The 27,876-nt window shown below is 38.1% G+C and overlaps 4 protein-coding genes across 7 annotated transcripts in view; 2 read left to right on the top strand and 2 right to left on the bottom strand.

Moving 5' to 3' along the window:
- ak8 (adenylate kinase 8) overlaps positions 1-1,353 on the bottom strand; it is a 27,464-nt gene extending 26,111 nt beyond the window's left edge. Inside the window, exons 1-4 of the mRNA XM_060883552.1 lie at positions 1,232-1,353; positions 921-1,018; positions 673-757; positions 1-12 (exon numbers count right to left, since the gene is read on the bottom strand). The exon at positions 1-12 is cut by the window's left edge and continues 38 nt beyond it. Coding sequence (XP_060739535.1) covers positions 1-12; positions 673-757; positions 921-1,004 — 181 coding nt within the window. The 5' untranslated portion in view covers positions 1,005-1,018; positions 1,232-1,353. The remainder of the gene's footprint in view (positions 13-672; positions 758-920; positions 1,019-1,231) is intronic.
- A 235-nt stretch (positions 1,354-1,588) lies between these two features.
- Positions 1,589-3,959, top strand: spaca9 (sperm acrosome associated 9). Its single transcript, XM_060884006.1, has 4 exons — positions 1,589-1,611; positions 1,784-1,958; positions 2,960-3,162; positions 3,598-3,959. The coding sequence occupies exons 2-4, from the start codon at positions 1,803-1,805 to the stop codon at positions 3,920-3,922; spliced, it is 684 nt and encodes a 227-aa protein (XP_060739989.1). The 5' UTR covers positions 1,589-1,611; positions 1,784-1,802; the 3' UTR covers positions 3,923-3,959.
- A 75-nt stretch (positions 3,960-4,034) lies between these two features.
- On the bottom strand, positions 4,035-15,930 carry tsc1a (TSC complex subunit 1a). Of its 3 annotated transcripts, none has more exons than XM_060882953.1 (22): positions 15,698-15,930; positions 15,018-15,204; positions 14,128-14,231; positions 13,873-14,025; positions 13,436-13,580; positions 12,337-12,491; positions 12,142-12,215; positions 11,905-12,065; positions 11,701-11,807; positions 11,148-11,310; positions 10,944-11,062; positions 10,754-10,802; positions 10,518-10,598; positions 9,651-10,110; positions 9,472-9,542; positions 8,815-8,981; positions 8,462-8,644; positions 8,189-8,299; positions 7,958-8,080; positions 7,401-7,588; positions 7,053-7,217; positions 4,035-6,399 (listed from the first exon to the last, which is right to left on the bottom strand). In XM_060882953.1, exons 2-22 carry the CDS (start codon positions 15,124-15,126, stop codon positions 5,946-5,948), a joined length of 3,342 nt encoding a protein of 1,113 aa, XP_060738936.1. In that variant the 5' UTR covers positions 15,127-15,204; positions 15,698-15,930; the 3' UTR covers positions 4,035-5,945. The 3 variants fall into 3 exon arrangements, with proteins under 3 accessions (XP_060738936.1, XP_060738937.1, XP_060738938.1); XM_060882954.1 differs by having other exon boundaries at positions 9,499-9,542; XM_060882955.1 differs by lacking the exon at positions 15,018-15,204.
- Positions 15,931-21,464: 5,534 nt separating this feature from the next.
- The window catches only part of grin1b (glutamate receptor, ionotropic, N-methyl D-aspartate 1b), a 32,999-nt gene continuing 26,587 nt past the window's right edge, over positions 21,465-27,876 (top strand). Inside the window, exons 1-4 of one of the 2 annotated variants that reach the window (XM_060884092.1) lie at positions 21,465-22,184; positions 23,487-23,621; positions 24,935-25,111; positions 27,567-27,629. In XM_060884092.1, the coding sequence (XP_060740075.1) occupies positions 21,936-22,184; positions 23,487-23,621; positions 24,935-25,111; positions 27,567-27,629 (624 nt within the window). In that variant the 5' untranslated portion in view covers positions 21,465-21,935. The remainder of the gene's footprint in view (positions 22,185-23,486; positions 23,622-24,934; positions 25,112-27,566; positions 27,630-27,876) is intronic. The other variant, XM_060884093.1, reaches the window with a different exon arrangement.

The raw sequence follows: 27,876 nt of genomic DNA, 5'->3' as shown, positions 1-27,876 counted from the left end.
AAATTCTTGGCACTAAAACAATTTTTATGTATAAAAAGTTAAATATGCCATCTTATCAAACACAACAGCTATATCATGTGATTTATGTCCCATTGCTATTTAAATAATCACTGCACATTTTCACATGTTCACTCGATTATATAGTAATAGCCTGACACCTGCTGGTAGATTTAAGAAGTTCCTCTATTTAAACCAGTCGTAAATTAAAGGTGCAATAGGCAAAGGTTACATTTATTAACTACTACATATGGTATGGAAAAGAATGTACAAATTTAAACATAGTTTAAGTTTTTGTCTCTAACTGGAAAAAAAAAATTTGTATTTGGATTGTCAGTCATGTTATATCCACAGCCCAAACACACCTTCACATCCTTAGATGTAGTATAATAAAAGAAGAATAATATTATAGAGATCTGAATTGGCTTTCAAGCAGCTGGATGTCTGAGTACATATGAAAGTGTCATGACAGTCCTTTCTAATGCTATCTCTATCTGAACCACAGTTAGTATGAGGGCAGAGCTTTGTGCACATGGATGGAAACGTAGGCGTGCTTAATGATTTAAAAAAATATCATTCAAGACTTAGAGACTTTTCTTAAATAATCCACATTTAAATGTTGCTTGAAAAATAGATTGTTGTAGACGCTTCGACAGAAAGTTATAGAGCTCTCACCTTCTATACTTTCCCTCTTCAGAAGTCCTATCAGGTACTGAATGGGATCTTCTGGCTTGTCAATCAAAAGGTTTCTCACAAGGGTCTGTGTAACAAGAAGATTTGAACACTGATCTACTTTAGTGAATCCCTTTTATAGTATGTAGTATGTAGTATGTTGTATATAGTATATAGTATGTAGTATATAGTATATAGTATGTAGTATATAGTATATAGTATGTAGTATATAGTGGCAGGATGTTACTTACCTGGATAAGGTCGAATATTTCATGCTTCTCTGCATACATTGACATTTCCATGGGAATCCTTAAAGGTTTGTCTGTTGCATCCATCTTTAACAATGTAACTATAACAAGAGAAGATGTAAGATCTTTATTATGTTTAGATTTGTCCAGTACATAGAAGTGCGCCTATTTCAATATCTGTGCACGTGCCCTCTCCAGTATGGCGGAGGAGTTGACGTAGATTAGCTAGTTGTGGCTAATTAGCTAGTTAATTGGCTTTTTTTTAATTCTTTAACCGTATTAGATGTCTACAAATGTTGCTTTCAGTCACTAACCTTTTTATTACCACCACTAAAGACCACGTTGTTCTTCTTTTTATGTATCCAAGCTGACGAAAGGTTTAAAATTTAATAATAATCACATCCTAACCTTGACCTTAACCCTAAAATAAACATTCTTAGCAATTAAGCTCATTCTGATTCTGATTCTGATTCTGATTCTGATTAAATAAAACAACGAGTTAAAAACTACTGCACTTCTCTCAGCGGCGCGTCTTTGCTAGGACTCGTTGCCAATGGTTACTAGCCCGTCGTCTTGGTTGCAGAACGCATGCGCGTCAAGCGAAACGGTTGCCGAGTAACCGTGGCACGTGAGCTTTTTAAAGGAATTTCGAAAAACAAATAAACGACCGCCGCATTTCTTGCTCTAAAATCTGGTAAATCTAGCTTTGTGTTGATGATTATAATAATCTTTTGGTCTAATTGAAGTTTTTTAAGAGTATTGTGTAAACTATTTATTGATCAGTGTGTGTGAAGGTGTAAAGATATTTGTTTTAAATCTCATATAATTAATACTTGTGTGTGTGTGTGTGTGTGTGTGTGTGAGAGAGAGAGAGTGTGTGTTGACATGAGTGTCAAAATGAATGACGTGAGAAAGGTGTTGTTGATGGTTGAAGAGAAGTTTCAGCGCTTTAAGCAGCAGCAGTTCACCTTCATCGCGGCGCTCGAGCGCTCCCGAGAGCACGCGCACCACCGGACACAACCGGTGTCTACTGTCAATGAGGTCAGCAAAAACAAACAAACAAACAAATAAATAAATAAATAAAAATTAATAATAATAATAACTATTCTACAGTTTATACTCATATTTTTTTAATATTCAAAAACATTTGTAGAATAGAATGTATTTCTATTTATGTATTTAAGTCGTAGTATAGAATGTTTTTATGTTTATGCATTTATATTGTAGAATAGAATGTATTTCTATTTGTGTATTTATTTTGTAGAATAGAATGTATTTCTATTTATGTATTTAAGTCGTAGTATAGAATGTTTTTATGTTTATGCATTTATATTGTAGAATAGAATGTATTTCTATTTGTGTATTTATTTTGTAGAATAGAATGTATTTCTATTTATGTATTTAAGTCGTAGTATAGAATGTTTTTATGTTTATGCATTTATATTGTAGAATAGAATGTATTTTTATTTGTGTATTTATTTTGTAGAATAGAATGTATTTCTATTTATGCATTTATTTAAATTGTAGAATAGAATGTATTTCTATTAATGCATGTAAATTGTAGAATAGAATGTATTTTTATTTGTGTATTTATTTTGTAGAATAGAATGTATTTCTATTTATGCATTTATTTAAATTGTAGAATAGAATGTATTTCTATTAATGCATTTAAATTGTAGAATAGAATGTATTTTTATTTGTGTATTTATTTTGTAGAATAGAATGGATTTATATTTATGCATTTATTTAAATTGTAGAATAGAATGTATTTCTATTAATGCATTTAAATTGTAGAATAGAATGTATTTTTATTTATATATTTAAATTGCAGAATAGAATGGATTTATATTGATGCATTTTTATATTTAAATTGTACAATAGAATGTATTTCTATTTGTGTATTTAAACTGTAGAATAGAATGTATTTTTATTTATCTATTTAAATTGGAGAATAGAATGTATTTCTATACTATACCTTTACAATTTCCCTTCACTTGCACATCAAGTTTAATATGCAATAAAATGTGTAATTCTGTGTTTAGGTGAAATGGTACATGACACAGCACTGCAGCAATTCCATAGACATGCAGATCTTCTCGCTCTTCCTGGACATCATGGACAATCTCAAGGATCTGTTTTATATGCTTGAGTCTTTAGCGTCTGCTCGGAACTACGCCAGAGATGTTCTAAACAGTTACAGGAATGTTTTCAGTCCTGAATATAACTTCAGCCAGTTCCGGACACAGTTAAGAGACAATGCATGTATACATGATAAGTTGGGAATAAAACCCTTGTGAGAGTGAAACTCATCAGCAACAAGGTGATGTGACAGACCGAGAAGTTAATCTCCAATAACATTACATTTTGAAGTGTTTAGTGATTAGATAGATAGATAGATAGATAGCTAGATAGATAGATATCATATCTATCTATCTATTAGAAAGTTAATAAAAACACATCATTTCAATTACAAACAGAACATTCAGATCAGCTGTTATAGAACATTAATCAACACCGGATGACCAATCAGATTCAAGAGCCTCGTAGTATAGAACAAACAACGAGCAATCAATGAACCGAGCAGCTCATTGATGGAATTTATTGATTTAGTAATATTTAATGAGCTAAATGTTTATTCTGCTTCTTCATGGTACCATTTATCTCTTTGTCCTCTCTGCAGTTACCAATATGCTGGGGTTAATCGTCTGAGTTGTGACGAAGCTCAAAACTACTACGGTGGCGTCATCAGCGTGATTCCTGTGATTCTGGATCTGCATAAAGAAGCCATCATGGAACTGTCACAAGCCAGCAACAAAATGGTTCCTGAGATGGAGAATACCACACCTGGGCAGCAAAGGGCTTCTAATAACGCACAGGTCAGGTCTGTGAAAAAAACATACGCATCCAGACGATCCTCCAAGTCTTCACAGAAAGCTGCAGATGGATGGAAACCTGCAGATGGATGGAAACCTGCATGGAAGCCGCCAGGTCCCGGGAGAACGTGAACAATTTTCTTCAACAATTTTAAAGTAAATCCATTTAAATAAACAGTACAAACAATTCAGTGATGCTCAAAATGATGAAAACACTAATAAATAAAACGATGAAAGCAAAACATGCAAAACATATATTTTATTATTCCTGATCATAGCTTAACGAGTAGAAATCCTTTTCTTTGTGTGCCTTCAGAATCAATACTTTTTTTTTTGTCCCTGAGGACATCTGACTCCACACCAGATTATTGTCAAATTGTACCATAGTTCCTCAGAACCACTGCAATTTGTCCTCTGGGGAAAGGAGAGATGTCCTTTTTTTTGTATCTTATTAAGGCATTTTGTGAACAACATTAAATCACACAGATGTCAGTGAAAGCCATGTTGACAGCCGAGTACACTTCATTAAATTGAAATATAAGCTGCAGGATTTAAAATAGTGAGCAGGAGATTTGGGTCATCATGCATGCGTTCTGTGGTTGAACTGGTTTCTTGAACAAAGTCGGCAAAAAGTCTGAAAACTTCGTGATATCTCTGTATTGTCCTCGTCGTGTCAAACAGTTCCTTCAGTCCTTGGTGAATTGTTTTTTTTTTTGTTTGTTTTTTTTATTTGTTTTTCAGTATTTCACATTTGTATTTAGCTGAAACCATGACAAGAGATCATAAAAGGTCCCTGATTCTGGCAAAAATGATTGACAATCTTTTCAAAGGGCATTGATACATGTGAGAGCTTAGATTTCAGGTCATCAGCTGAGTTTTAGTGTATTTGTGATTGTATACTATACAATGCTACCATGAAACTTTCACATTTCACATATAATCCAAGCAGCGATGGATTTTTTCTTTTTCTTTTTTCCCCCCATTACACAACTGTGACTAAAATTCACTGAAGAGCCTGGCAGGGGCAAATCTGAGGCACTACCTCTATACAGGATGAACAGCAGCGGAGTTTGTGTTGTGTGACGTCTCTAACTGAGCAGCAAAAAAAAAACAAAAAAAACACTACACCTTACATGCTTCGGAGCTTGTAATGAAGTGTAATGCTAAGAGAAGTATTGCACTAGTGTCTAGGATTTAGGAACCCAGAATTAAACTGAATTAATAAAAAATAAATTCTATAATTGTTTAACACTTGCTTCATCTTTTCCTAAAGGCGAAGCAACCCAAGCAAGGTTCTGAAATCGTCAACACTCTCTCACATACACACACACACACCATCGTCTAGATCACAGCTGCATACGTTTTTTTTTTTTTTTGCGAGTCTTTCACAGTTGTATCTGACTATTAGGGCTTGATTTGTTGATGCACAGTATTTTCAGTGCTTGATTCGTGAGGGAGAATAGAAAGAAGAAATTTCAGGGAGAAAAAATTGCTTAAAGATATTTTCCATGTCATCCGTCTAACTAACTCGCGAAGACCCTTTGGCATGGACAAATGTATACGATCCTATCGACTTATCGGGAAGTTACAAAAGCAAACACAGCAATTAAAGCAATATGTGTTCTACACACAATCCACACACACAACGTAACCACCACTGCAGCATACTTTTACACACATCTAAAGCTAAAATGTCGATCAAGCGTTCCAATACAGGAATAAACCCAAATTGAACCCAGAACAAATGTCTCTTTAGATGCGATCAGAAAAGTGCTCATATTTTACACCATGGTGGTTACAAGATTCGGCTGGATCGAGTTTAAAGCTACAATCAGTACGTTTTAGGTTCGGGTTTAATGAAATCTGAAGAACTGTAAACTCAGCCCAAAAACAAACACAACCCCTAAAACTTAGTGATCCTATAGTTTTAAACCCTTGGTGTACACACACACCCTTCTCTTTTTTTTTTTGGCTGTTTTGTAATACAGTAGAGCTTTAAAAAAAAAATGTTTTTTTTTTTTCTTGCTAAAATGATGCAGTCCACTCTTGTTAAAATTAAGAGTGCTGCAGAGGTCAAAACATATTTACTCCATCATTCGGTCTAGTGTTGCAAGCAAATCTACAGTGGCAGTCCTGCAAACTCAACCAATCTCCTTTATGTCTTCTCCTGGTGCATCTCGTTGTAATCCATGATGTGCAGGTCCTGCTGTCTGCGCCTCTGGATGTTGTAAGTGCGAGCTCTGTGCAGATCCACAGGCGGGTGGACGGCTTCTTCCTCCGCCAGGCTCGGGGACACTGCGAGCTCTGAGCGTTTCTCAGCAAGCTCCGATCTCTGGTCATGAAGCCTGTGGCTGTGCTCTTCATCGTACGGACTCTTCGTCTTCTTCAGCAGCCCTTGGTTGTGCATTCCCAGGAAGCTTTCGGCCAAAGGAGAGTTGCAGGACAGGGCTGAAATGTCTTCTTCCTGACTACCGTTGAACAGTGCAGAGGATAGCGGGGATCCGGGAGAGAGTGGCGACAGCTCGCCGTTCACACACATGTTAGAAGTTTCCTCTCTTTTCCCTGACTCTGAGGTCTGAGCTGAAGTGGAGGCGTTGCTGCCGTTCGGCCTGGAATAAAAACAAATCGGAAATTTTTAAAAGATGGTACATTTTCTAGATATTTCTTTTACAAATCCCTTGTGTAATGTCCCAGCCAAAATTTATCACCACTGAACTGCTGCTCAAAATGTTTGAATATACTGGTGGTGCGTGGTGAAGATCAGCCATCAATGTTTTAATGACTTCCTTAACAATGGTATCATTAAAATTATTAGGAAATAATAAGTTATGCCTTTCGCCTTGTCACATGGCCACAGCCTTCACAGGGGATCAGCCACAAAATTACTAAAGTTAGATGAGGGGAAACGGGCAGGGCTTACAACATGTCACATAATATCAGGACTCCAGAACACATGCACACTTGTCAAATCATTCCGGATTCATTGCCGTCCATTTTTATTGGTGGAAATAATGGGGGGGGAAAAAGACCAACTCTCTGTGGATTTCTCAATTAAACTGCGGAGCAAAATTAATTGATTTTCACTTAATTAATTGGCAGGTCTGCATTCTGCTTTCACAAGGACATCTTGGTTTTTATTAAAAGCACCCACGTTGAAGTTGGAGGCTGGCTTCAATTCTCCATTGAAAGGTTAAGAAAGATATGAAGTTGTAGAAACAATTCAGTTATACGCAGCTTGGTAAAAAGGTAGTGAGCTGCTAACCTCTGGTTTAGAGGGCTGTCTGGTTCTGCTGCTCCTCCTGCTGGTGTGCTGTTTGAGAGGCTGGCAAGCTCGAGCTGACTGTACAGCTGGAGCATCTCTGATTGTAGCGCCTGAGTCACATGCTTTTGAGCAAGATACCTGTTCTCAGAAGCTTGCAGCTGCCCTCTGCAAGAGAGATCAAACCAGCATAAATGTTGGAATAAGCAGAACAAATTAAACTCCATCTCAGCAGCACGTGTTCAAGCAGTGCTCAAGTACAAGGAAGCTAAGGCATGTGATATCCATGACCAATAGTTACACAAGTTCACACCATACGTGAGAAGGAATGGTTGAGTGAGAATCTCGTACTTGGCCTGATTTTTGACATTCTCCAGGAGTTTCTTCTGCTCCAGGATGAGGTGCTCCTTCTTGGTGAGCTGGGTCTCCAGGTCAGTGATGCGCTGCTGGGCTGCCTCCAACCTCTGGCTCTGCTGAATGGAGCTCTGTCTTAACCGCTCGGTCTCACGCATGGAGCACATCTGCAGCATCTTCTGCTCCTAAAAACCAGACGTACAAACAAAATGAAAAGAAAAAAAAAAAAAAAAAAAAAGAACAGAGCATCTGACCTAGGGCCAAAATATCATTATGTACATTATGGCCTATTTAGGACATTTCCTCAGTAACTGATGTTGCACTACCACTTTTCTCTACATACTTCAGTACCCCAGAGTCTTAACCACTTGAGCCACCACTTCACCACATGGTAACTGGTACAATGCTTATTTTCATTAATATTAAGCACTTTCAGGTGGATGCTAGAAGGCATTTTCACTTTGTATCTGTATACTAATACTATATATAGATAGAACCTGTACTACAGAATACTAATGCTGTTACAGTTATATAAAAACGATGCTCGTGCTTACTTTACACGAGTCTGGTCCCAGGCGCTGGACTTCCTGCACGGACACTTTATTGGCTTCACCCAGCAGTAACAACTGTTTGTTCAAAAAGGCCATCTGTTGCTCCAGGCTTTCACTGTTGTTGAGCTGCAATGTGTAGAAAACATAACTGCTAAATCTATCGCTTTGTTAAAAAAGTTTATTATACTTTACACATGCAAATACAGCTGATTTCAGGCCAGATGTTCCTCTCACCTTCATAGACAGCTGGCTGAGCAGGTGTCCTGTATTGCACACTTTGTTATTGGCTCTCTGCAGCTCTGCCTCCAGCTCACCCATTTTCTTCTTACTTTCCTGCAGGTCACTCTGACGAGGAATCAAATACTCTATGTTCACCATTTGAAAGATTTTTTACATATTCAATCTCCAAACATGCCAAAGAGCAAAAACTCGTTTCCAATTCCCTAATGGCTCAATCACCGTAGGCACACAACTCCGTTATCTGCTTTTCCTACTTTTCCTACTGACCTGTAGCTCCTGAGTTTTGGTACAGAAGTTGTTCCTCTCACGCTGGACCTTCTGGAGCTGGCTGTGGAGCTGCTGCACCTGCGCCTCTCCTTCCTGCTGCAGATGCTTGGAGCGTTTTTGCTCTTCCTGCAGACTCACCCGCAGAGTCTGGATCTCCACTTCCTGCAGCCTCAGCTGGGCCTTCTGTATCATCACACACACACACACACTCCATAACATACCAGCATGGAAAGATCTGACATGATACCCATCAGCTGCTAACGTGATAAATATTCTCTTTGCTAATATCATTTTCAAATGTATCAATCCCTTTATTTATTTTTTTAAACATGTGTAACTCTGAGCTCCTTCACCATGGAGTTGTTCTGCTCCTCCAATGCAGTGGCGTTGATGACACGGCGGAGCAGGCGGCGGTTGCGCAGTGCGTGCTGCTCTCTTTTGTGCCGCTCATACAGCAGATGGTTGTGCAGGAGCAGCAACTGACTGCGCAAAAGCGTCAGCTCATCAGGGGCTCCTGAGCCTACGTGTGCAAAATAGAAACAAAATAGAAATATACTGTTTTATACACTACACGCTTATACGACTGTATGAGAACAGTTAAAATTTTCTTCGGTAGCTTTCAAACGACACCATCACCGTGCCTCTGTGACCTTTGGTGCCTGGTAACGAGGCTGTAGAAACTGGCCAGTTTAGCCGACTTGGAGCTCATTATGTTTTTGATGAATATTCCTCCATATCACCTCATCAATTATAATTTTTTTCTCTATTGAGATGTTGTTCACATTTCACGAATCCAAGTGACAGGAGTAGTTACACCCCTATTCTACATATCCATCTTTAAAGTTAACCTAAAAAGAAATATTTTCTGCAGAGTATTTTAAAGGAAAGATAAACAAAGAGCGGTGAAAAGGAAAGAATATAAACACACAAACAGGTAAAAAAAGGACCCAGAAGACAGGTTGGAGGACAGATCTTCGCAGAGTCAGTTTATATATTATGTTACTAAATACCTTTTCCTTTAGTGCTATGATGTTTACCTCCAAGGTGTGGCTCGGCCGCGGGGTTTGACGAAGAAGGATATCTGAAAGAAAGAAAATGTCAGTGTTTAGCATTATTTTATATTAGCATTATTAGTTAGTAAAAAAAAAAAAAAGAAAAATAAACACTAGACTCCTATAACCTTATTTACCTTTTTAACACTTTTTCATGAAGCTCATGGCCTTGCTCAATAAGACGATCCAGCACCTCTAGAGGAGACGTAGCGGACAGATCCCCCACCTCCACCTCCTCTCTGCCAGCCTTCAGCTGAGCCTCTGCGATCTTCTTCTCCATGTACAGAGAGGCCAGCTTTGGCAAGGCCAGGTCGAAGAGATGCTCATAGGGAAACGAGCCCTTAAACAACTCCAAGGAGGCGTCTTCAGCTGGGCTCAAGGAGTTCTCTATGGGTGTGAAACAGGGCCACATGTGCTGCTGCTCTGCTGCTTTTATGGTGTCTGGGGTGGAGGCCAGATTACGAGGCAGGGTATAAATGCTGGGGTTTAAGTCGAGGGGTGCCTCAGTGGTGCTGGAAAAGGATGCGTCCGTGGCTGATGTGCGGAGCGAATCCAGTTTGCCCTGGGTTAGTGTCAGCAACTCCGCTGTGATGGCATCTGTAGTGTAAAAGAGAACGATGAACGAAAATATATTATTACAGAAACTTTCCTCAACCTAGAACTCATCAAGGTTTCTTTCAATAGATAACTTATTTTGAGATTGAATTTGCTATTGGAATTTACTACCAATTTTCAAAGGGATCCTAATACAAGGGCTTCAATGTTTTTTGTAAAAGTAGTAAAAGGAAGGAACGTATTGACAGTTTGTGTGTTTCCAAACTGCCTCTTGATGCATACTGACAGAACAGGACATTTCTAATGTTCCTATAATATTTTCGTTATTTTCTTGAACATATATCAAATGTTAAACAATGTACTATTTTATATTAAATACATTTAAATGCCAAACAATTCAATTAGACTAAGGCCAAAAAAAAATCCTGTTCTTTTATTTAAACACTTACCTTCCTCTTTCTCTCTCTCCGTCCTCTTTACAAAGTCAGAGAGCTCAGTCAAAGAAAAAGGACTGATCCCATCACCCGTACCTGAGAAACACCACGGAGAGTCAACTTCAGAGTTTAAAATAGCAGTCTGTACTCTGTACTGTAATGTAAACGCAACATGACTAATTCCTAGAGCCAATAAAAGAAAAATTATAATAAAAAAACAAATTAAAAAAGACCATCCGCAGTATGCTCACCTGTGCCATTGATAGTTGCGTGGTTGCCTTTTTTAATCTCCTGATTTGTCTGGGCAAGTTCATGCAATGTAAGAATGTTCAAAAGAAAAGAGACTGAATTTAGATCATTCATAATTTTCGAATTTTTTTTTTTGGTTATTCCTACGAAGCGTTGGGATTTAAACAGGAATTATATCATTTAATAATATACCTTAGGAAGAGGGAGAGTAATGCTGGTGGGTTGGGCAGTGTGCTCGAGTTCCCCGGAGAGCAATAGGAGAGGGGAGGACCCTGAGGGTGTGGAGGCTGACGGAGTCCACTTCCCATCCACTGTGAAGTATACTCATGTTATACTCATCTTTAATAGAACATACTGTATATACAGATCATAAATTGAGCGCCTCAGCTCCCTGACCTGGTGTGTTCGGGACACGCCCTAAGACGTTAGAGGCACTGTGTGACAGATCAGAGACGGTGGTGGGAGACATTCCTCTAGAGCTGGGAGGGGTACTCATCCCACACACAGAGGAAGGGCTCCACATGGCCTCCTTCATCCCTGAGGACTCTGCCTCAAGACCCTGTCAAAACAATCGCATACCACATCGCTCATTAAAATGGAGTTTGTCTGTGGTCTCAGATAATCAAACATCTTGCAATCAGCTTAGAAGTTTGACTCCTGAGCATCCGGGACGTGTTTCAGAGTAGGTTTAATTCTTTTTGCGCAATAAATACATTTCTGCATGTCAACCTTTTTTTCTATGAAACTTTCTTGTATTTTCAAACTTAGGATGAAATGATTTGAGGGGAGTTTATTTATTTATGCTTTGTAGTATTTCGACCTAATGATACCAGTGGATTTATTTAAGTTTCAGTTGACTTCTGTGCTGTATTTTTTTTTTTTTTAATTTGAAGCGTTCAAACCATTTCATGCCCATCTGAGTGTGTGAGTGCTCGGCAAGATGGTCTACCTGTAGACTGGGGGTCTGCAGGCCTGGGTGCTGAGTGACTGTCAGATGGGGTAATGAAAGGGAAAGGGACTGGCGAACTATAGCCATAGAGTTGAAAGATGAACTTCCTGTAAAGCCAAACAATGCACAAGCCTTTTTAAATCGTGTACATTTTTTAACCTGGGAAAAAAAAAAAGAGTGCTGTAGAAATGAGTGCACGCTAACCTTGTGTGCTGAGATCCGAGCAGGACCTGCTGCTGTCGATGGGGCGCCGTGGCACATGTTCAGGAAGAGATGAGTAGCCCTCCTCACAAGACGCTTCCTTAGGATCCAGGGACACTTTGGCACATTCGATCACAATGTCATGGGTCTCAAATCTCTTCCACCTGGAGCGAAGGAACAGAACACTTAACAACATGTTTGTATGTGGATCAAACTGATATTTCATTCAGTCAAACTCACCTAATCGGGTCGACTTCATAGTCTTTGGTTCCAGTAACGAGCTCTGGATGTATCCGCACATGTTCAAGCATCGGCTAATGGACGGAGAACAAATTGTTTATGAATGAAGAGCAACACCTATTTTGCGTATGTGGAATTTCTTTGAAAATAATGAAGCGTAATGGAGAATAATACAGGCACAGTGTGCACACACACCTTAACTACTTCCTCAAAAGTGTCCACGTTCTCTTTCATGCTGTAGTGGGCACGCAGGTAGGACACAAAGTTGCAGGGGTACATGCCGTAGAGGCGGTGAAAGAACGAGTACACGCTGGCGTGCAGATGAACTGCATACGCTCCCTGAGCATGGCCTGGATGATGAAATAAATATTTATATTCACAACGTTCAGAGAAACCTTTTCTGTTCAGTACAGATTTAGTTTTGTATTTGTCCGCTGTTACGGAAAATTAAAGTAAACAACACTGGACCATGTTAAGAGTGCCTTTGGTTTGTTTAATGACATAACATTCTTACGGTGGCACAACAGATTGTAGATGCTTGTGAGCTCTACACATAGAACTATATAGACACATACACCAGTATACACAAATATACTGCAACTATTAATAGCTTTAGTGCTCTCAAAGTTTCCCAAGATTGGGATGCCATATAGAACGTGGCTTGAAAAATTAGCAAGTGGGGACACAGAAGTCTCAGCCTCATATGTCATGCTTACAAACCATTGGCCGAACGTCCGATGACCAAAAAACTGGAAACACTTCAGGAGTTTCAAAGTCATCATCTGATAAGATTTACAGTAGACGAGTGCACCACGTTTTTTTTTAAACGTTCTGCCTGTAAACCAAGTCGCCCGTGACGCCGTCCTTCCCTCATGGAAAAAGGAAGCGATCGTATTTACAACTGTGACAACGAGCATTTATGAGCATCAGCTAAACGCCTGATTTTCCAAACGATGTGAAGTTCACAGTACAGACTCATTCATTTGCAGAACTTTCTTAAATGAACGGTCTGTCGTTACACACCAGTCTGTTTTTTTTTTAGGGAGATCGAAGTTACATTTTCAGACCCCTGAATATGATGCTGAACATAAACTGTGATCGTTGGCTTTACATTTCAGTCAGATGCCCACTAAGGGCCAAAAAAAGCTGCTATGGAGTCCAGAACTTCTGCAGTCAGTCTGAAGCACTGGCTACATGAGACTACATACACAGTGGTAGCTTTAAAAACAAAAAATGATTATTGCAGATTAAAGGCTTGGTATCTGACAAATAACATTTGTATTCGAATTTTGACCTGGGTTTCTCTGATTCCAAGCTGCAAGTCGTCCGAAGATGTCGAAAAACTCAAACAGGAGCTGTTTGCTGGTCTGTTGTATCATGGGTAACAGGATGACTAACACCAACACTCCAGTTATAAGAACCACAACATCTGACTCAGTCTGTTGATAGAAAAACACAAAGCAAAGAAAGAGGAAAAAAACCTGTTAGAAAGCAACACATCTAAAAAGAAATACAACTAGAATCTAAATATATCAAGACTAAAATACATTTTCATCACAGACACACACAGAGCTGTAGCTTATGGATTTTTGTATTTTGTAACACATGTTTAAGTCTCCAGATTAAAATTCACCCTCTATATCTTGGACAGATCTCGGAAAATCTCCATTTTTAAAAAATTGACTAAAAAATTCAAAGTTAGTTTTGCTTGGATGCCTTTTCACTCAGTACCTTGAGGCATTTAAGTAGTGAAGCAAGCAGAGGGAAGCGAGTGATCTTGTGAATCCATGACGGCTGCTTGCGTACAACATGACCGAGGAGGTTGAGGGTTGGGAGCCTGCTGCTCGGCTTGGCCATGCACTCGTTCATCTTGTCTAAGAGGTGCTTCAGGGAGAAGACACACATGACAATTAATGCAGAAACTAGGCTTTAATTTAACTTTGCAAAGCAATCTTTTCATTTGAACAGTAAAGACTATGTTCTCACCTTGTCATGAGGCTCCCTGACGGAGGACAGAAGGTCCACAGCCTGAGGAGAGCTGGTGTCCAGATAATAATCCACGAGGCCATTGAGAAGCACAGATCCTTTATCTGACACCAATATCGACAAGTAAGACATTTCAAAAACTCAACGTACAAAGTCTTACTATACAGTCAGATACATTCAACTACAATATAATAAGTAGCTATACAGCTGATAGCTGGAGATTATGATATATCAACATTGAGGTAAATTACATAATGCAATCTTATTGAATTACAAACTCACACTGATCTCAGACAATTTGTTTTAAAGCAGCACTTATTTTGCCTGCAGTTTGTTAAAAAATAATATACATCTCATTAGGGATATTGTTTATTAAATAAATGTCTTGAATGCAAAAGGAACACTGTAGTACTGTAGCTGAGCTAATATTATCCGGATGACATCATTACATTTCATCAGGCGCTTCATGAAACAACCACTTCAAAAAGTTTTACTGCTATTGTAGCCATAAACAAACCCTTAAGAGTTAAGCATTAAAAGCTGCCAGTTGTGTAATGTTAGAGCCGTGTAAGGAAGAATTGTCTGTAACTGGATTGTCGTTAATATTAGTTAGATAACATGTGATTTGTTTGTGTGATATTATGGTTGCTATATGTCATCTGACGTGGGGATGTGGTAGTTCAGTGGTTAAGGTGTTGGACTACTGATCGGAAAGTCGTGAGCTCAAATCCCAGGTCCACCATGCTGGGCCCCTGAACAAGACCCTTTGAAAGTGTGCCAGAAAGTGTGTAAGAATGTAAAAGTAGTGCACTGTATATCTAACCATAGTGTGAAGCGTGTGCAAGAAGCTGCATGGTGAGAGTTCACAACGTGGTGTGAAGGTGACAAACCTGCACTAAGGTTCTCCTGTAGGACACTTCTGACCTGCTCCAGCTCATGCAGATCTGTGGACTCCAGAAGCAGGAGGAGGTCGAAGACATTTGGCTGGTCCTTGGCCATGTTAGTGCAGGACAGATGGCAGGACTACAGGCTTTGTCACAGTGGGTCCTAAGGCTCAGTTGGGTCAACATGGAGTGCCTGGGTAAAATATGTCGATTCAGCTTTATGCATGAGAGCTGTGCATGCAACGAATTGATGTGTTCTGATCAAAACAACTGTACTGTACTGTACTGCATGGAGCTAACGTTAGTTATAGTTAACGCCTCTGTTGTTTGTTTGTTTGTTAGTTAGTTAGTTAGTTAATTAGTTAGTTATAACACCGCTATATCTACAAATACACCGCATTACGTGACCAAACACGACAGTAAAACAGACATTACGTTATTGTGTTAAGAACGAAACACTTTAAACCCTCTGCCTGAGAATCCAGCATAGCGGTTGACTGACAGCAACATCCCAGCTAATGCTAAACGTTAGCAAGTCGGCTAACAAGCTGAAAACATCTCGTTTAGCTCGTGCTAACAGCAATGACACGCTCTCACCTCAAACACTTCCAACAACCTAAAATATCTTACGCACGACGCATCAGGTTACAACTCGAAAGCAGGTTTATAACAGTTTATTTTATTACCTTTTAAAAAGCCTGGACCTTAAACGCTGCCGCCATCTTGGACGCCTCACGACCCGCAGTGTAGCGCTGTCGCCGCGGAGGAAAAATAGTCCCTCAGAGATTTCGTAATAAGTCCAAGTGCACACACACAAAGTCTAGCGATTTACAACTAGCGGTCGTTCACAGTGTTTACCGTCATTGTCTCGCAATACTAGTGCAATTATAGCGAGAGCAAATGTAAAGGAATAGAATGGAGTTCAGCCTGACAGGAGCCGAGTGGCGCATGCGCCGATTTAAAAACAAATGACGTCATGATGTTTATTCATCACCTGCAGGCTCGATAGGTAACCTGATGATGACATAATAGATATATATAATAGATATTTAGTCAGATTTCCTTTCAGCTTGATCCTTTACAGATATAGATTCAGAGATAAACCTGTGCAGATATACATATTCATACATATTCTTTAAAGGAAAAACCTGAATAAATGATTAATAGTTATTATAGGTTTATAGTGAAATGTGTAAGAAGTTAGCAGTTGTTTGTTGTGGTGATATAACAAAGTGAAAGTGGTTAAAACATTGGTGAAGCTCAATGGTTAAGATCTTGGACTTCTGATTAGAGTTCAACATCCTAATACTGCCAAAAATGCTCCTGCTGGACCGTGGAGCAAGGTCCCTCAACTGCTCAGGGGTGTATAAGGGTGTCTGCCAAACTGCAGTAAATATAAAATGTTAGCTTAGTTACAATAGAACAACCTTAACCCTAAACAATAACTTATGCTGTTAGTTCCTTAAAATGTGTTAGCATGAAAGTTGAAGGTCTGTGTGCTGACCTGATTGAGCAGAATGTACAAATGAGAAGGTAAATAAGCTTGACTGAACAAATGACTAAAGCTCTGCTGTATCAGTGATGGACCAAAGACTAAATACCACTTTATTGCTGTCAGCATTAATTGAATTTTATGTAAGAAAAAAAGATAAAAAAGCAAAATTAAATTAGGCCAGCATTGATAAAATAAGTTATCAAGTAATAAATAACAAAAAAAATGTGTCATTTGTCTGTTGATATACTGTATACTCTTCATATTTTTTATAACATTTTCCTCCATGTTTTTTGTTCCTTGGTGAACGATGCAGTAATTTTTCATCATTAAACGAATCAGTGTGTGATTTAACAATATATTTGACATGTGTTCATATTCACATGCATCTCTGTACCATATTCAGTTACTACCTCTGTTTTTAATATATTTATTTCTTCTTCAAATTGTAACTACTTTGCATCTGATTTTGAAAAAAAAAGCATTTTACTACGTCGTACTGTGTATGATTGTGTCACAAATAAAATTTGAATTTGAAAAGAAAATCGATTTTTACTCACAGTCATTTAGTTTTATGTTAGAATTAAAATGTAACGTTGAAGACAAACTGTTACAAGTAATGCATAAGCAAGAAATTGAGTCTGCAGATTAACATTCATTTCAGAAAAGACTGTGTCATGGCTTGTGTCGTCTTTCAGACTCTTTTCAGACTCTTTCAATCAAGAAAACTGGACAGATCTAAAACGTCCTAGAACAGCTTGATCGAGTGGCTCTCTGATACATAGATGTGCATGCATTGATTATCGAATCAGAAGACAGAATCACTAAGAGCTTTATTGCCAGGTATGTTTTCACATGAGGAATTTGTTTAAGTGACAGAAGCTCCACAGTGTAACAGAATGACATATACAAAATTCATAAATAGATCCATTAGTGTGATTCATTTCAGCTGCGTTCAGATCAGTGATATGCAGAAATATTCAACGCCTTGTCTTGCCTAACACCTGCACCACAGCTAGGTGGTGCTATAAAATTCACTTCAATTCTATTTCAGTTTACTGCCCATGCTGTGAATCCTGTTTTGAAGCATAGTCTAGCATTTGGATCTCTCATTTGTATTTGCAGCAGATTTTCTCCTAACTCACTCCAGCACATTATTTCATAACGCTGCCAGTGTTGTGTGTGTCTTTTTGCAGTGATTTGTGTAGGCAGTCATTTCTTTTCTGGCAGGGATTTATCTTTAATTAACCAGAAAGCCACCAAAGCATATGTTGTACTCTCCCACACAGTACTGAGCTGAGCTGTGAGCAGTTCGAAACTTGCCAGCAGGAAATTACATTGAAATTGCTCAGTGATTCCTGTTGGAAACGACCATATTTACTACTTCTGATATATACTAGTGAATCACAATGACAATGACACCGGATTCAATTCGAGTAAATTGTATAACACTTTTAACATCGGGCAATGGACATTATCACAAGGGACTATATAAATTCAGGATATAAATTATACATTTTATATTTATCCCTCATCAACAAGCTGGTGGTGATGATGGGGAGGAAAAACTCCCTGCGACGATATGATGAAGAAACCTTGAGTGGAACTAGACTCAAAAGTGAATCTCATTCTCATCTGTGTGATCAATCTAATTTTAACATGAAGCCTATCTTGTTGATGTTATCAACTGTTCACTGATGGGAGAATGTCTTATTTTATTCTTTAAATTCAACCATCATATGATCATCATCAGCAAGATAATATGTATCAAATACAGTTCAAGACATTACTCTATTATTCAATTAGTTAGTAGAGTGTACTCAATAACTTTTAAGAGCATATGGCCAATAATGTTTCACTTGCCTGGGAAAGGAGTGACAAGGCATTTACAATTTATTAGGCAAGGCTCTCTGGTTCAATCTTGAGCTCTGATGAGTTTCATGTGGTGTTTTTTCCGGGTTCTCTGGTTTCCTTTTCCTTCCCAAAAATATATATCAGTATATCTAGTTTCAATAATACAACTAAAACTAACCCTAACCCTAACCCAGTACGTATTACCACATCACATCTGGGTTTCTTTAGATAGTCTAAAGGTATGTTTTAATTAGTTGGAATATTTAAATAATACATGCGTAGTGATAATGCATTTGTTAGATATTTTTGATTGGCATTAAGAGGTCTACATGTATTAATGAATACAGAAATAACCTGTCTGAAATTCCATTCTCATACAAAATCATATGCTGTACAAATGTTTTTCTTTTCTTTGTACAATCCATATTGTGCCAGAAAGGTCTTTATTATTGTTTTTTTATTTGTTTATTTAATTCTTTTGTTCATGTTTTATTTCTTGCTACTCTGCAGACTTGTGTTTAGCTTGTAGTGAATGTCCATGAGGTGGAGCTGTTTCTCTGAATCAGCTGCCTTCCTCAAGGTCACCTCTTCTTAGTCTCTCTCTCTCTCTCTCTCTCTCTCTCTCTCTCTCTCTCTCTCACACACACACACACACACACACAGACGCACAGACACACACACACACACACTTATCCATGATCACCTACCTGTAAATCCTAGCATACTTCATAACTGCAATATCAAGAATAGATTACATTTGTAGCCTGCTTTCTTTGAGAATGAGTCGTAATTTTTAAAAAATATTTAAATACATTTGTGCAAATGATCTTGTATGCAATTACGTTATCATGTTTAATTAAAAGAACCAGTGAAAGTTTTTCTACTGAATGCACCACATCTGTCCTGTCCTTCTGGAGTGGATGTACTGACTGTTACACATTCATGAAGCATGCTCCAGAAAAGCTTTGGGTTTGCACAGGAATCTATTTACAGTAAAGAGAAGGTGTTTGTGCCAGGCGTTATGAAGACAAAGCTTCAGCTGAGTTTCCTCCTTTCCAGGACTAATGCTAAAGGAATGGCACGACCCATGATTGTCTTTTGTTTTGCTAGACAATCGAGAAACAGCCTCCTCGTTAGATGCACTCAGGAATAATTAAACAGTCTTTCAGGTTTAGCCTATACACAGGGTGGAGCAGTTTAAATTAAGCATGCAGTGAACATATGCTACAAGAAACAATCAAGCATACTTATGCAAAGTAGGAGGCTTTCTTTTTTTTTTTCTTCTCAACTGCATGCAGTAGTGCTTTCCCCTATGCTCTTCATGATTATTATTATTATTATTATTATTATTATTATTATTATTATTATTATTGTTGTTGTTGTTGTTGTTGTTACTATTATTATTATTATTATTATTATTATTATTATTATTTACATTATGTACATTGCATCAGACCCTAAAGATTACTTCTAAATCTGCCCCATACCTCTTATACAGTAATCATTATGCAAATAAGAAGCAATGTAATGCATTAGAAATTCACCTATGCAAAATAGTCCCACTGCGCTAGCTATGAATAGATCTGCAAGTTGCTGAAGCCATACAGGGAGCGAAGGCATGTAGCTTGATTGAAGCTGACACTTTGAGAGCCGGGACTCAATTTGAAAATGATTGTGCACGTATCATTTATTTTATTGGAAGCTGGAAGCATCTCAGAGCTGGAACGATGAAGCTGCTATCTTCTCTTATCTTTGCCTCAGATTCTTCTGGAAGAGGTTTACAAAGAAAAGAGGGAAAAAATTCAAATGAATGCACAAATGATGCACGGAGACCAGTCTCGATGGATAATGAAGTGGAAGAAAAAAGGCAAAGTGATAGCCTTGGATGTCGCTGTACATTGACAGCCCTACTGATGCCATGTCTTCAGCCCTCCATGACTAATATGAAGTACACAAGCACACATGCACTTGTATGACTAATCTACCTTCCATCTGTGCATGTGCATTTTATCCTGCATGAACAGTATTCCCAAGATCTTATCTGTACACCATTGTCAGTATTGATTATGCAATCAGGGAATAAGTAAGGTTTGGAGGACAGAATGGCTGACAGTTGGTATTGTGTGGATTATTGCTGCACCAGGGGGATTGTGGGATGAAGGATTGAAAGAACAGGTCATCAAAATTCCACCCATGTCTGACTTTAGCTAGATTTTTCTCTCTGTGGTTGTGGTGTGATGCATTCCTGACCACAAGTAACTACTGAGGTAATCAGATTGCAACGCCCAAAAATAAGCTTTTTTATTCTCTGGGAATTGATTACAAATGAATTTTTGTTTGTTTATTTATTTATTTATTTATTTATTTTAAGTAATTGTAGATTTGAACATTGCATTTAAAATCCATGTTATAGTAAACCTTTCTCTTTAATCAGGACCAGAGGCTGATTCATAATACTAAGTTAGTCTGGTTGAGAGAGATAGAGAGAGAAAAAGAGAGACAAGGGGATGCTTGTTTCCTTGGTAACGAGGGTCTCTGTAATTTTTTTTTTTTTGCGCGCTGCCGCGGCATATCCGCGTTCTCGTGTCGAGTGATGGACGAAGCGCGGCTTTTATTGATTTCTTCTGAAGGTGTAAAAAAGAAAAGAAAAAAAAAGCCATGTCCGTCCATAATATCCTTGATTAATGGTAAATGCTTGGGGGGAGAAATTGCCTTATTTATTGAAATGGCAGATTAAATGAATCACAAAATTGATGGATAGAAGGTGTTGCTAAGAGGCTGGATCTTGTTGAACACTAAAAAATAGCTTTAGATACAGTATGTTGGCGTGAAAACTGAGGTTGACTTCCATGATCTAGGGACAAACTAGCCATGGCACGGACTGACGTTACTTGGGTAGGGATGTGAATTAATTTGAAATGAAGCACGATATTCTGATGACAGGATAAGAATACCGACAGAGAATTTAATACTGACAATATCTTAACAGTGACATGGGCGCGCACACTTACTGGTAAGCAGGAAAGCTGTTGGGTTCATGATTTATAAAGCGTACGCGTTAATCAGGCGGAATCTGAGCGGGAGCGCGCATCCGAGAGCGCGCACGCGTTCAGCACCAAGGACAGCGGAGATAGCGGCGAGCCTCAGGTCACCAGACCAGAATGGAGCCACGCCAAAAGCGGGGAAACAGGAGATTATTTTAAAAAAAGGAACATTTTAAACGTAAACCGAATAAACCAACGCGCTGGACTTTATATATAATTATTGGTTTATATATCATTACTGCTTTATTTCAGCCTATTTATAAAAGGAGAATGAATCTTTGAGGGGAAATATCAACAGGAGCGTCACCAAACCAAGACGCGTTTTTTTTTCACCTTTTTTTTTTAACACAACGTTTTCTGATCAACTCAAATAGACCGAGAAAACACATACATACCTAAACAGATCAGATAAATGTGATCGTATTCCTGTGCTTCACAAGTTCTTTACTAGGAACCTGGTCCATTAGGCTGCCTCATCGACGGACCCTGTGTATGACAGCTTGCTAATACGCGCGGATCCAGAGGCAGACAAACATGCGTCTGGTTCTCTTCGCCTTCCTCGTGTCCTGCTCGTGTGCACGGGGAGGCTGCGAGCCCAAGATCGTCAACATCGGCGCCGTGTTGAGCCAGAAGCGGTACGAACAGGTGTTCAAGGACGCGGTGACCCAGGCCAACAATATCTACGGCAAAGACAAGTTCAAGATGAACGCGATCTCCGTCACGCACAAGCCCAACGCCATTCAGATGGCACTGTCTGTGTGTGAGGATCTCATCTCAAACCAGGTATAAACCCCCAGCTCTTTGCACCAAACATACACTGGAGCTTATGAGCACTGTTTTGAAAAAATATTTGTGTCTACCTGTGGAATCTGAGTGCGCCCAAAACACACTCATGCGCATTACGCAAAGAAAAGACGAATGACGTTACCAAAAAAAAAAAAAAAAAGCAAAACAAGCAAATATTACTTTACATAGAATTAAGCATTTCAACAAAATGCACCTTAAGTATATTTATAGTTAAATCAAATTTGTTTTTATCTCAATTTGGTTGCATCTCAATATATATAAATCTCCAGGACAAAGGTATAGATATACATATGGACAGATGTACATGCTTACTTATTAAAAGTATTTAAATATCAGTGTAATTTATATTAATGTACACTGTAATGTAATGTATGTAATTGCATTGCATTTTATAATAAGTATAACATTTAATAGGATGCACAGAATCCATTTCAATTCTGACTTCATCCAAAAACTCAAATCAAATGTTAAAACAGCACCCCAGGGCATGCCAATTAACAAAGTTGCCAGAGTGAACATGTATATAATAATGGAACACAGCAGATGTTAATGAGCAGCACTATGACTGCAGTTAAAGATTGTTGTTTACAGTAGTTTTCAAATGAAAATAACAACACACACACACACACACACACACATACATACACACACACACAGACACACACAAACAGACACACACACAGGGAGAGACAGAGAGAGACAGAGAGAGAGAGAGAGAGAGAGAGAGAGAGAGAGAGAGAGAGAGAGAGGGAGAGAGAGAGAGACTCATAATTTAATTTCACTGAATACAACAATATTGTTCAACATTGTGTTTGTGATTTTTGCGAACACAAAAAGTGGTCACTATGAGCTCGACCGATCGCTTTTAACAGAAAATGAGGCCAACATGGCGTCAGCCCTCCAGATAACAGCTGCTTTGTTCTGGTGAAGAGACACAGACAGATAGATAGAGGGAGAGAGGGATAGAGAGAGAGAGATTGCAGCAACACATCAAAGAAGATTAACATACCAGTTGTCTCTCTCTCTCTCTCTCTCTCTCTCTCTCTCTCTCTCTCTCTCTCTCTCTCTCTCTCTCTATCACACACACAAACACACACACACGCACACAGGCATTATGAACAATCTCACTTTAAGATATTCCTCGAGATATCATGTGCAGATAAAAAAGTATTAGCCTATTTTTACACAACATCCCTTTTCTATTGTTTCAGCCTAATTTGTTTACATTGATGTTTATATTTACATTGATTTTTACATCTGTTCCCTCTCCATTCACAGGTCTATGCCATTTTGGTGAGTCATCCTCCTCAGTCCAATGACCATCTAACCCCGACACCAGTGTCCTACACAGCTGGATTCTATCGCATACCTGTAGTGGGACTGACCACCCGCATGTCCATCTACTCAGACAAGGTGAGTTCAAAGCAGGGCCATGAAAATCCTTAAACGTTCTGCTCTCTGTGTCTAAAGTGAGTATACAAATCCTATTTCAATTCAAAAAAAGATAAATAAGTCTAGTAAAATTTAGTCAGTTCTTGTCTTACAGTTTCTTGTAAGGGTTTGCCTTCTGTCATGGATAACAAAAAAAAAAAAAATCCTGGCATCTGTTTGCATTATATTAGAGTAGAATAGAGTGTGAGTTAGAGGCAGAGAGGGATTACATTTATTTCTCTCTGCATCATTTTAAATCATGTTATTTATTCAGCAACTACTGTAAATTATTTATTAATACAGTGAAACTAGTAAGACATTTAGGAGTAGTAGAAAGGCACTGAGAATGAGAGCATGGAATTAAAATCATAATAATAATATTCAAAGTTTTCTAAGTGAAATCTTGATTCATAACCATGTAAAATAATCACATGAGAAGAATGAATCATGTTAAAAAGATAAAAAATAATGGAGTCATGGGAACACTCAATTAATTAATAATCAGTGAATTAATAATAATAAATTACTTAAAGAATCATCTAAAAATAAATGAATCATGTAAATCACATGACAAATGAATTGTATAAAACACTTGCAAAAATGAATGAATCGTGTAAAAAAAAAATACACAAATATAAATGAATCATTTGAAAAAATAATGCAAAATAAGTGAATCATGTGTAAAATATTACAATAAAAATGAATCAGTGACAATAAATGGATTATGTGGAGCAAAATCATCAGCTATGGGAATGACATGAAAATCAGTTCATCAACTGAACGAAAATATCATGTGGAAATAAATGAATTGTGTAAAAACTCAAATGTGAATATAAATGAATCATGTTAAAGCATTACATGTAAAAATATGTGAATAAAGTATAAAAAATCTGATGGTAAATGAATGAATTGTGTGAAATAAATGAATCATGTGTAAAGAATCACGTGGAAATAAATGAATCATATGTAAATAATCACATGTGAAAATAAATAAATAATATGTAAAGAATCACGTGGAAAAAAATAAACGAATCATAAATGTGAATGTAAATGTATAATGTTAAAGAATCACATGTGAGCGTAAATGAATCATGTGTAAACACGTGAAACTAAAAACGCCTGCACGGCATATGAAGTGTTTTATGTGATTCTGTACAGGTAACACTTGAAAACCTCTTGTGACTTGTTGAATGAGAAATAAGAGCACTAGCAGTACAATGAAGTACAGTTTGTCTTTTTGAGCATCATTTATTCACACCCCTCCATCTCGCATTCCTTGTCTATGTTTCTCTCAGAGCATCCACCTGTCGTTCTTGCGCACGGTGCCTCCTTACTCTCACCAGGCTCAGGTGTGGTTTGACATGATGCGCGAATTCCGCTGGAATCACATTATCCTGATCGTGAGCGATGACCACGAGGGTCGTGCGGCACAGAAGAGGCTGGAGACTCTCCTGGAGGAGAGGGAGACGAAGGTGAGAGCTCCTCAGCCTTTTGGGGCGCTTCCTCCAGCGTGTGCACAGATTGTTTTGTGTCTGCGTTGTGTTCCTGTAACCGGCACCTCAGAGGTCCTCTATGTATGTTAACTGTTTCCTTTTTCTGTTTGTGTAAACGCATTTCTTTCCGTTGGCTAACATTATTTATGCCAGAGGCATCAACAGCGTCTTAAGTGGTTTATCTGCAAAACTTTGTACTTTTTCTACTCATCTCACATTGCTTTTTGCCATAGTCAGATTCTCCTACGTGTCTCTCGATCCACAACAAGGAGCAAAGTGAGGGACTTAACCTGGGGCTGTGCAAAAAATCAATAGCAGGAGGGTTTAATTACAGCGCGTGCCAAGACCTGAGATGTGTAGGTGTAGTGTGTGGGATATGTTTTCCCTTACAGCTCCTCTCTCTGAGAAAACTAATGGCTAGATGTCAGTCGCCTTTCAGCCTCTAACTGAGAAGGAGTGTTCTTGTTTATTTGCCTGTCGGAGTGCATCGCAATAACACAGTGGAGTCATAGCCATTTAAACCTCCAACCTGCTTACAGTACATCAGAAACAGGGTTGTTGTGTCTGTGTCTTCACCCCTTGCATATATTTAGAATAATTTCAATGCCATTATAATGTCATTTGTTCTAATGGCATCCTCAAGCCCTGCTCTTTTTAAATTCTGCCTCTAATACACTTCCCAAATCCTCATCAGGGGAGTTAAAGCTCATAAAAGAGGGCAGTCTGAACTTCACTGGACGTTTTCGTCATATTCGTTTGTTATTAATTATTATTTCTAATTTAATGCTTAACTCTCATCCTCGGTTTAAAAAAAAATATTTTACTAAATAATTTACTTTAAAAATAATAAGATGTTTGTTTTATTTAGGTTTTTTTTTTTTGGGGGGGGGGGTGTTTGCACTGAGCATAGATTATTAAGATCTATGACGGGATCTTGCTCACTTTCTTGCATAAGGGAGTGCTGGGAATTTAAATGCCATAAAGAAAAAAAATTCAAATCACAAAATGCTCAAATCCTAAACAGCTTCATTCAATCATTCAAAGCAATGTTGGACTAATCAGCACCTGGTAGTAATCTTTAGCTTGGATTAAACCTGTCAGCATGTACATTCATCCTCCTCTCCTCTACATCTCCTCTCTCTTAAGCAGAATGCACATATTTAATGCGCTAGACCGTCAGGCACGGCTGCAGCTCTAAATGCACTTTAGTATTTCCTATTTAAATGCATGAAATACGGAGGACTGTTACAGCACGGAGATGTACATCCGGAGCAGTGAAGTGTAGAGTTGAGAAAGTGCGCTTGCAGCTGAGAAATACTGGAAAACTCGTTTGTCTTGATGAAGCTCTCGGGATTCTCTCTGCTCCTGAACGCTTGAGCTGAGAAAAGCTTTTTCTGTGTTTGCTGTTTTGGTTTCAGGCTTGTAAATAAAAGGACGTAGAAGATGTTTCGTGTAAGATTACTTTTCGAGACAAGTTTAAATCATCTTTGAAATAAAGCATGATTTGTGGAATAACCCCTTCGTGGCATGCAAGTTTAGAACAATAATCAATGACCACTCTGAAATTGATTCGTTTCGAAATAACGGTGCATCTTAAAGTGATTTATTCCTCTAGCTACTCAATTATATAATAATTTCATGTTTTTAATTGGAAGTAATACCTATACAACTAAACTCTTTTTTTAAATTTATTTATAGATACATTTAACATCATAGAACATCCTTGAAGCTTATTCTAGAGCAGCTAGATAAATGTTCTTTCCCTCACCGAGCTCACGTTGTTTGCTTTGAAGATAAAAAGAACAGTTTGTCGTATTACCTCTGTTCAGACTCTAGTTTTTTATCTCTGACTGGTACAAAGCGCTGACACTGGAGACTCCTTCCAAAAAAATGTTAAATCAAAATCTCCTGATCAAAAACATCCACCATGCAGTACAAGGCCCTGTCTATAGATGTTACTATGGAAACCGTAACCTGTTAGAATAAGCGCATTAACATAAGAAACATTGTCCGAGCTGCTGGAAATGAATCAACATGCAGATTCAAACTTTCGACAGCACCGAGATATTAAACCCCGAACATGCGTCGTGTTTTTAAGAAGCTAAATGTGAAACAAGGCTAAATAACGATTAAATACAGTATTTCAATGAAATGGATTTCATTTAAATGAAACTCAGTTAAATGGATTTCTTTTAACAGTTGTGTTTAGGAAAGCGTTTTTAATCCACATTTCTAACACTGACAATGAGAAATGATTCCAATTTTGTGCACACTGTAGTTCTGTTTGAAATTTTTTGCAAGCCCCAGGATTAGAGTTTCCCAGTTTGAAGCAGAAAAGTGGAGATTTGTTGGAATGCTTTACTGCACACCATTTATACCTGTTTATAATATTCTTCTGTGTCTGCATATTTTCTCTGTGCACATTATTCATCAGAGTAAAAACAGGAACTATGAAAACCTCGACCAACTGTCCTATGACAACAAGCGAGGACCCAAGGTATATTTGCATGGTCAATGCACGCCGCCCAACAGTTATCTGAACGTAGCAACTAGAAACCAGTCCAAAAAAAAAAAAAAGAAAGAAAGAAAAAAAAAAATCAACAACCAGAATCCAGAGATTCTTTACCTGCTAGCACGTCTCTTTATGTTTTTTTTATGATTTCAATCGAGAATGGATTATTTATTTCTTTAATTTTATTTTTATTTGAAAACGTATAATTTCAACAACAGATTCGCTCCCTTTA

This window comes from Tachysurus vachellii, chromosome 12 (genome assembly GCF_030014155.1).
Source record: "Tachysurus vachellii isolate PV-2020 chromosome 12, HZAU_Pvac_v1, whole genome shotgun sequence".
In the NCBI taxonomy this organism is placed as follows: domain Eukaryota; kingdom Metazoa; phylum Chordata; class Actinopteri; order Siluriformes; family Bagridae; genus Tachysurus; species Tachysurus vachellii.
The sequence above is the reverse complement of the archived record's forward strand: the minus strand, read 5'-3'. Positions and strand labels throughout refer to the sequence as shown.

Excerpts from the sequence above, each read along its gene's own strand:
- spaca9 (XM_060884006.1), top strand. The coding sequence starts at position 1,803 with ATGAGTGTCAAAATGAATGACGTGAGAAAGGTGTTGTTGATGGTTGAA. Across the intron at positions 1,959-2,959 it reads CGGTGTCTACTGTCAATGAG|GTGAAATGGTACATGACACA; the intron begins GTCAGCAAAAAC and ends TTCTGTGTTTAG. Across the intron at positions 3,163-3,597 it reads TTCAGCCAGTTCCGGACACA|TTACCAATATGCTGGGGTTA; the intron begins GTTAAGAGACAA and ends TCCTCTCTGCAG.
- tsc1a (XM_060882953.1), bottom strand. The coding sequence starts at position 15,126 with ATGGCCAAGGACCAGCCAAATGTCTTCGACCTCCTCCTGCTTCTGGAG. Across the intron at positions 9,543-9,650 it reads CATGAAAAAGTGTTAAAAAG|ATATCCTTCTTCGTCAAACC; the intron begins GTAAATAAGGTT and ends TCTTTCTTTCAG. Across the intron at positions 6,400-7,052 it reads GACAGCCCTCTAAACCAGAG|GCCGAACGGCAGCAACGCCT; the intron begins GTTAGCAGCTCA and ends TTTTTATTCCAG.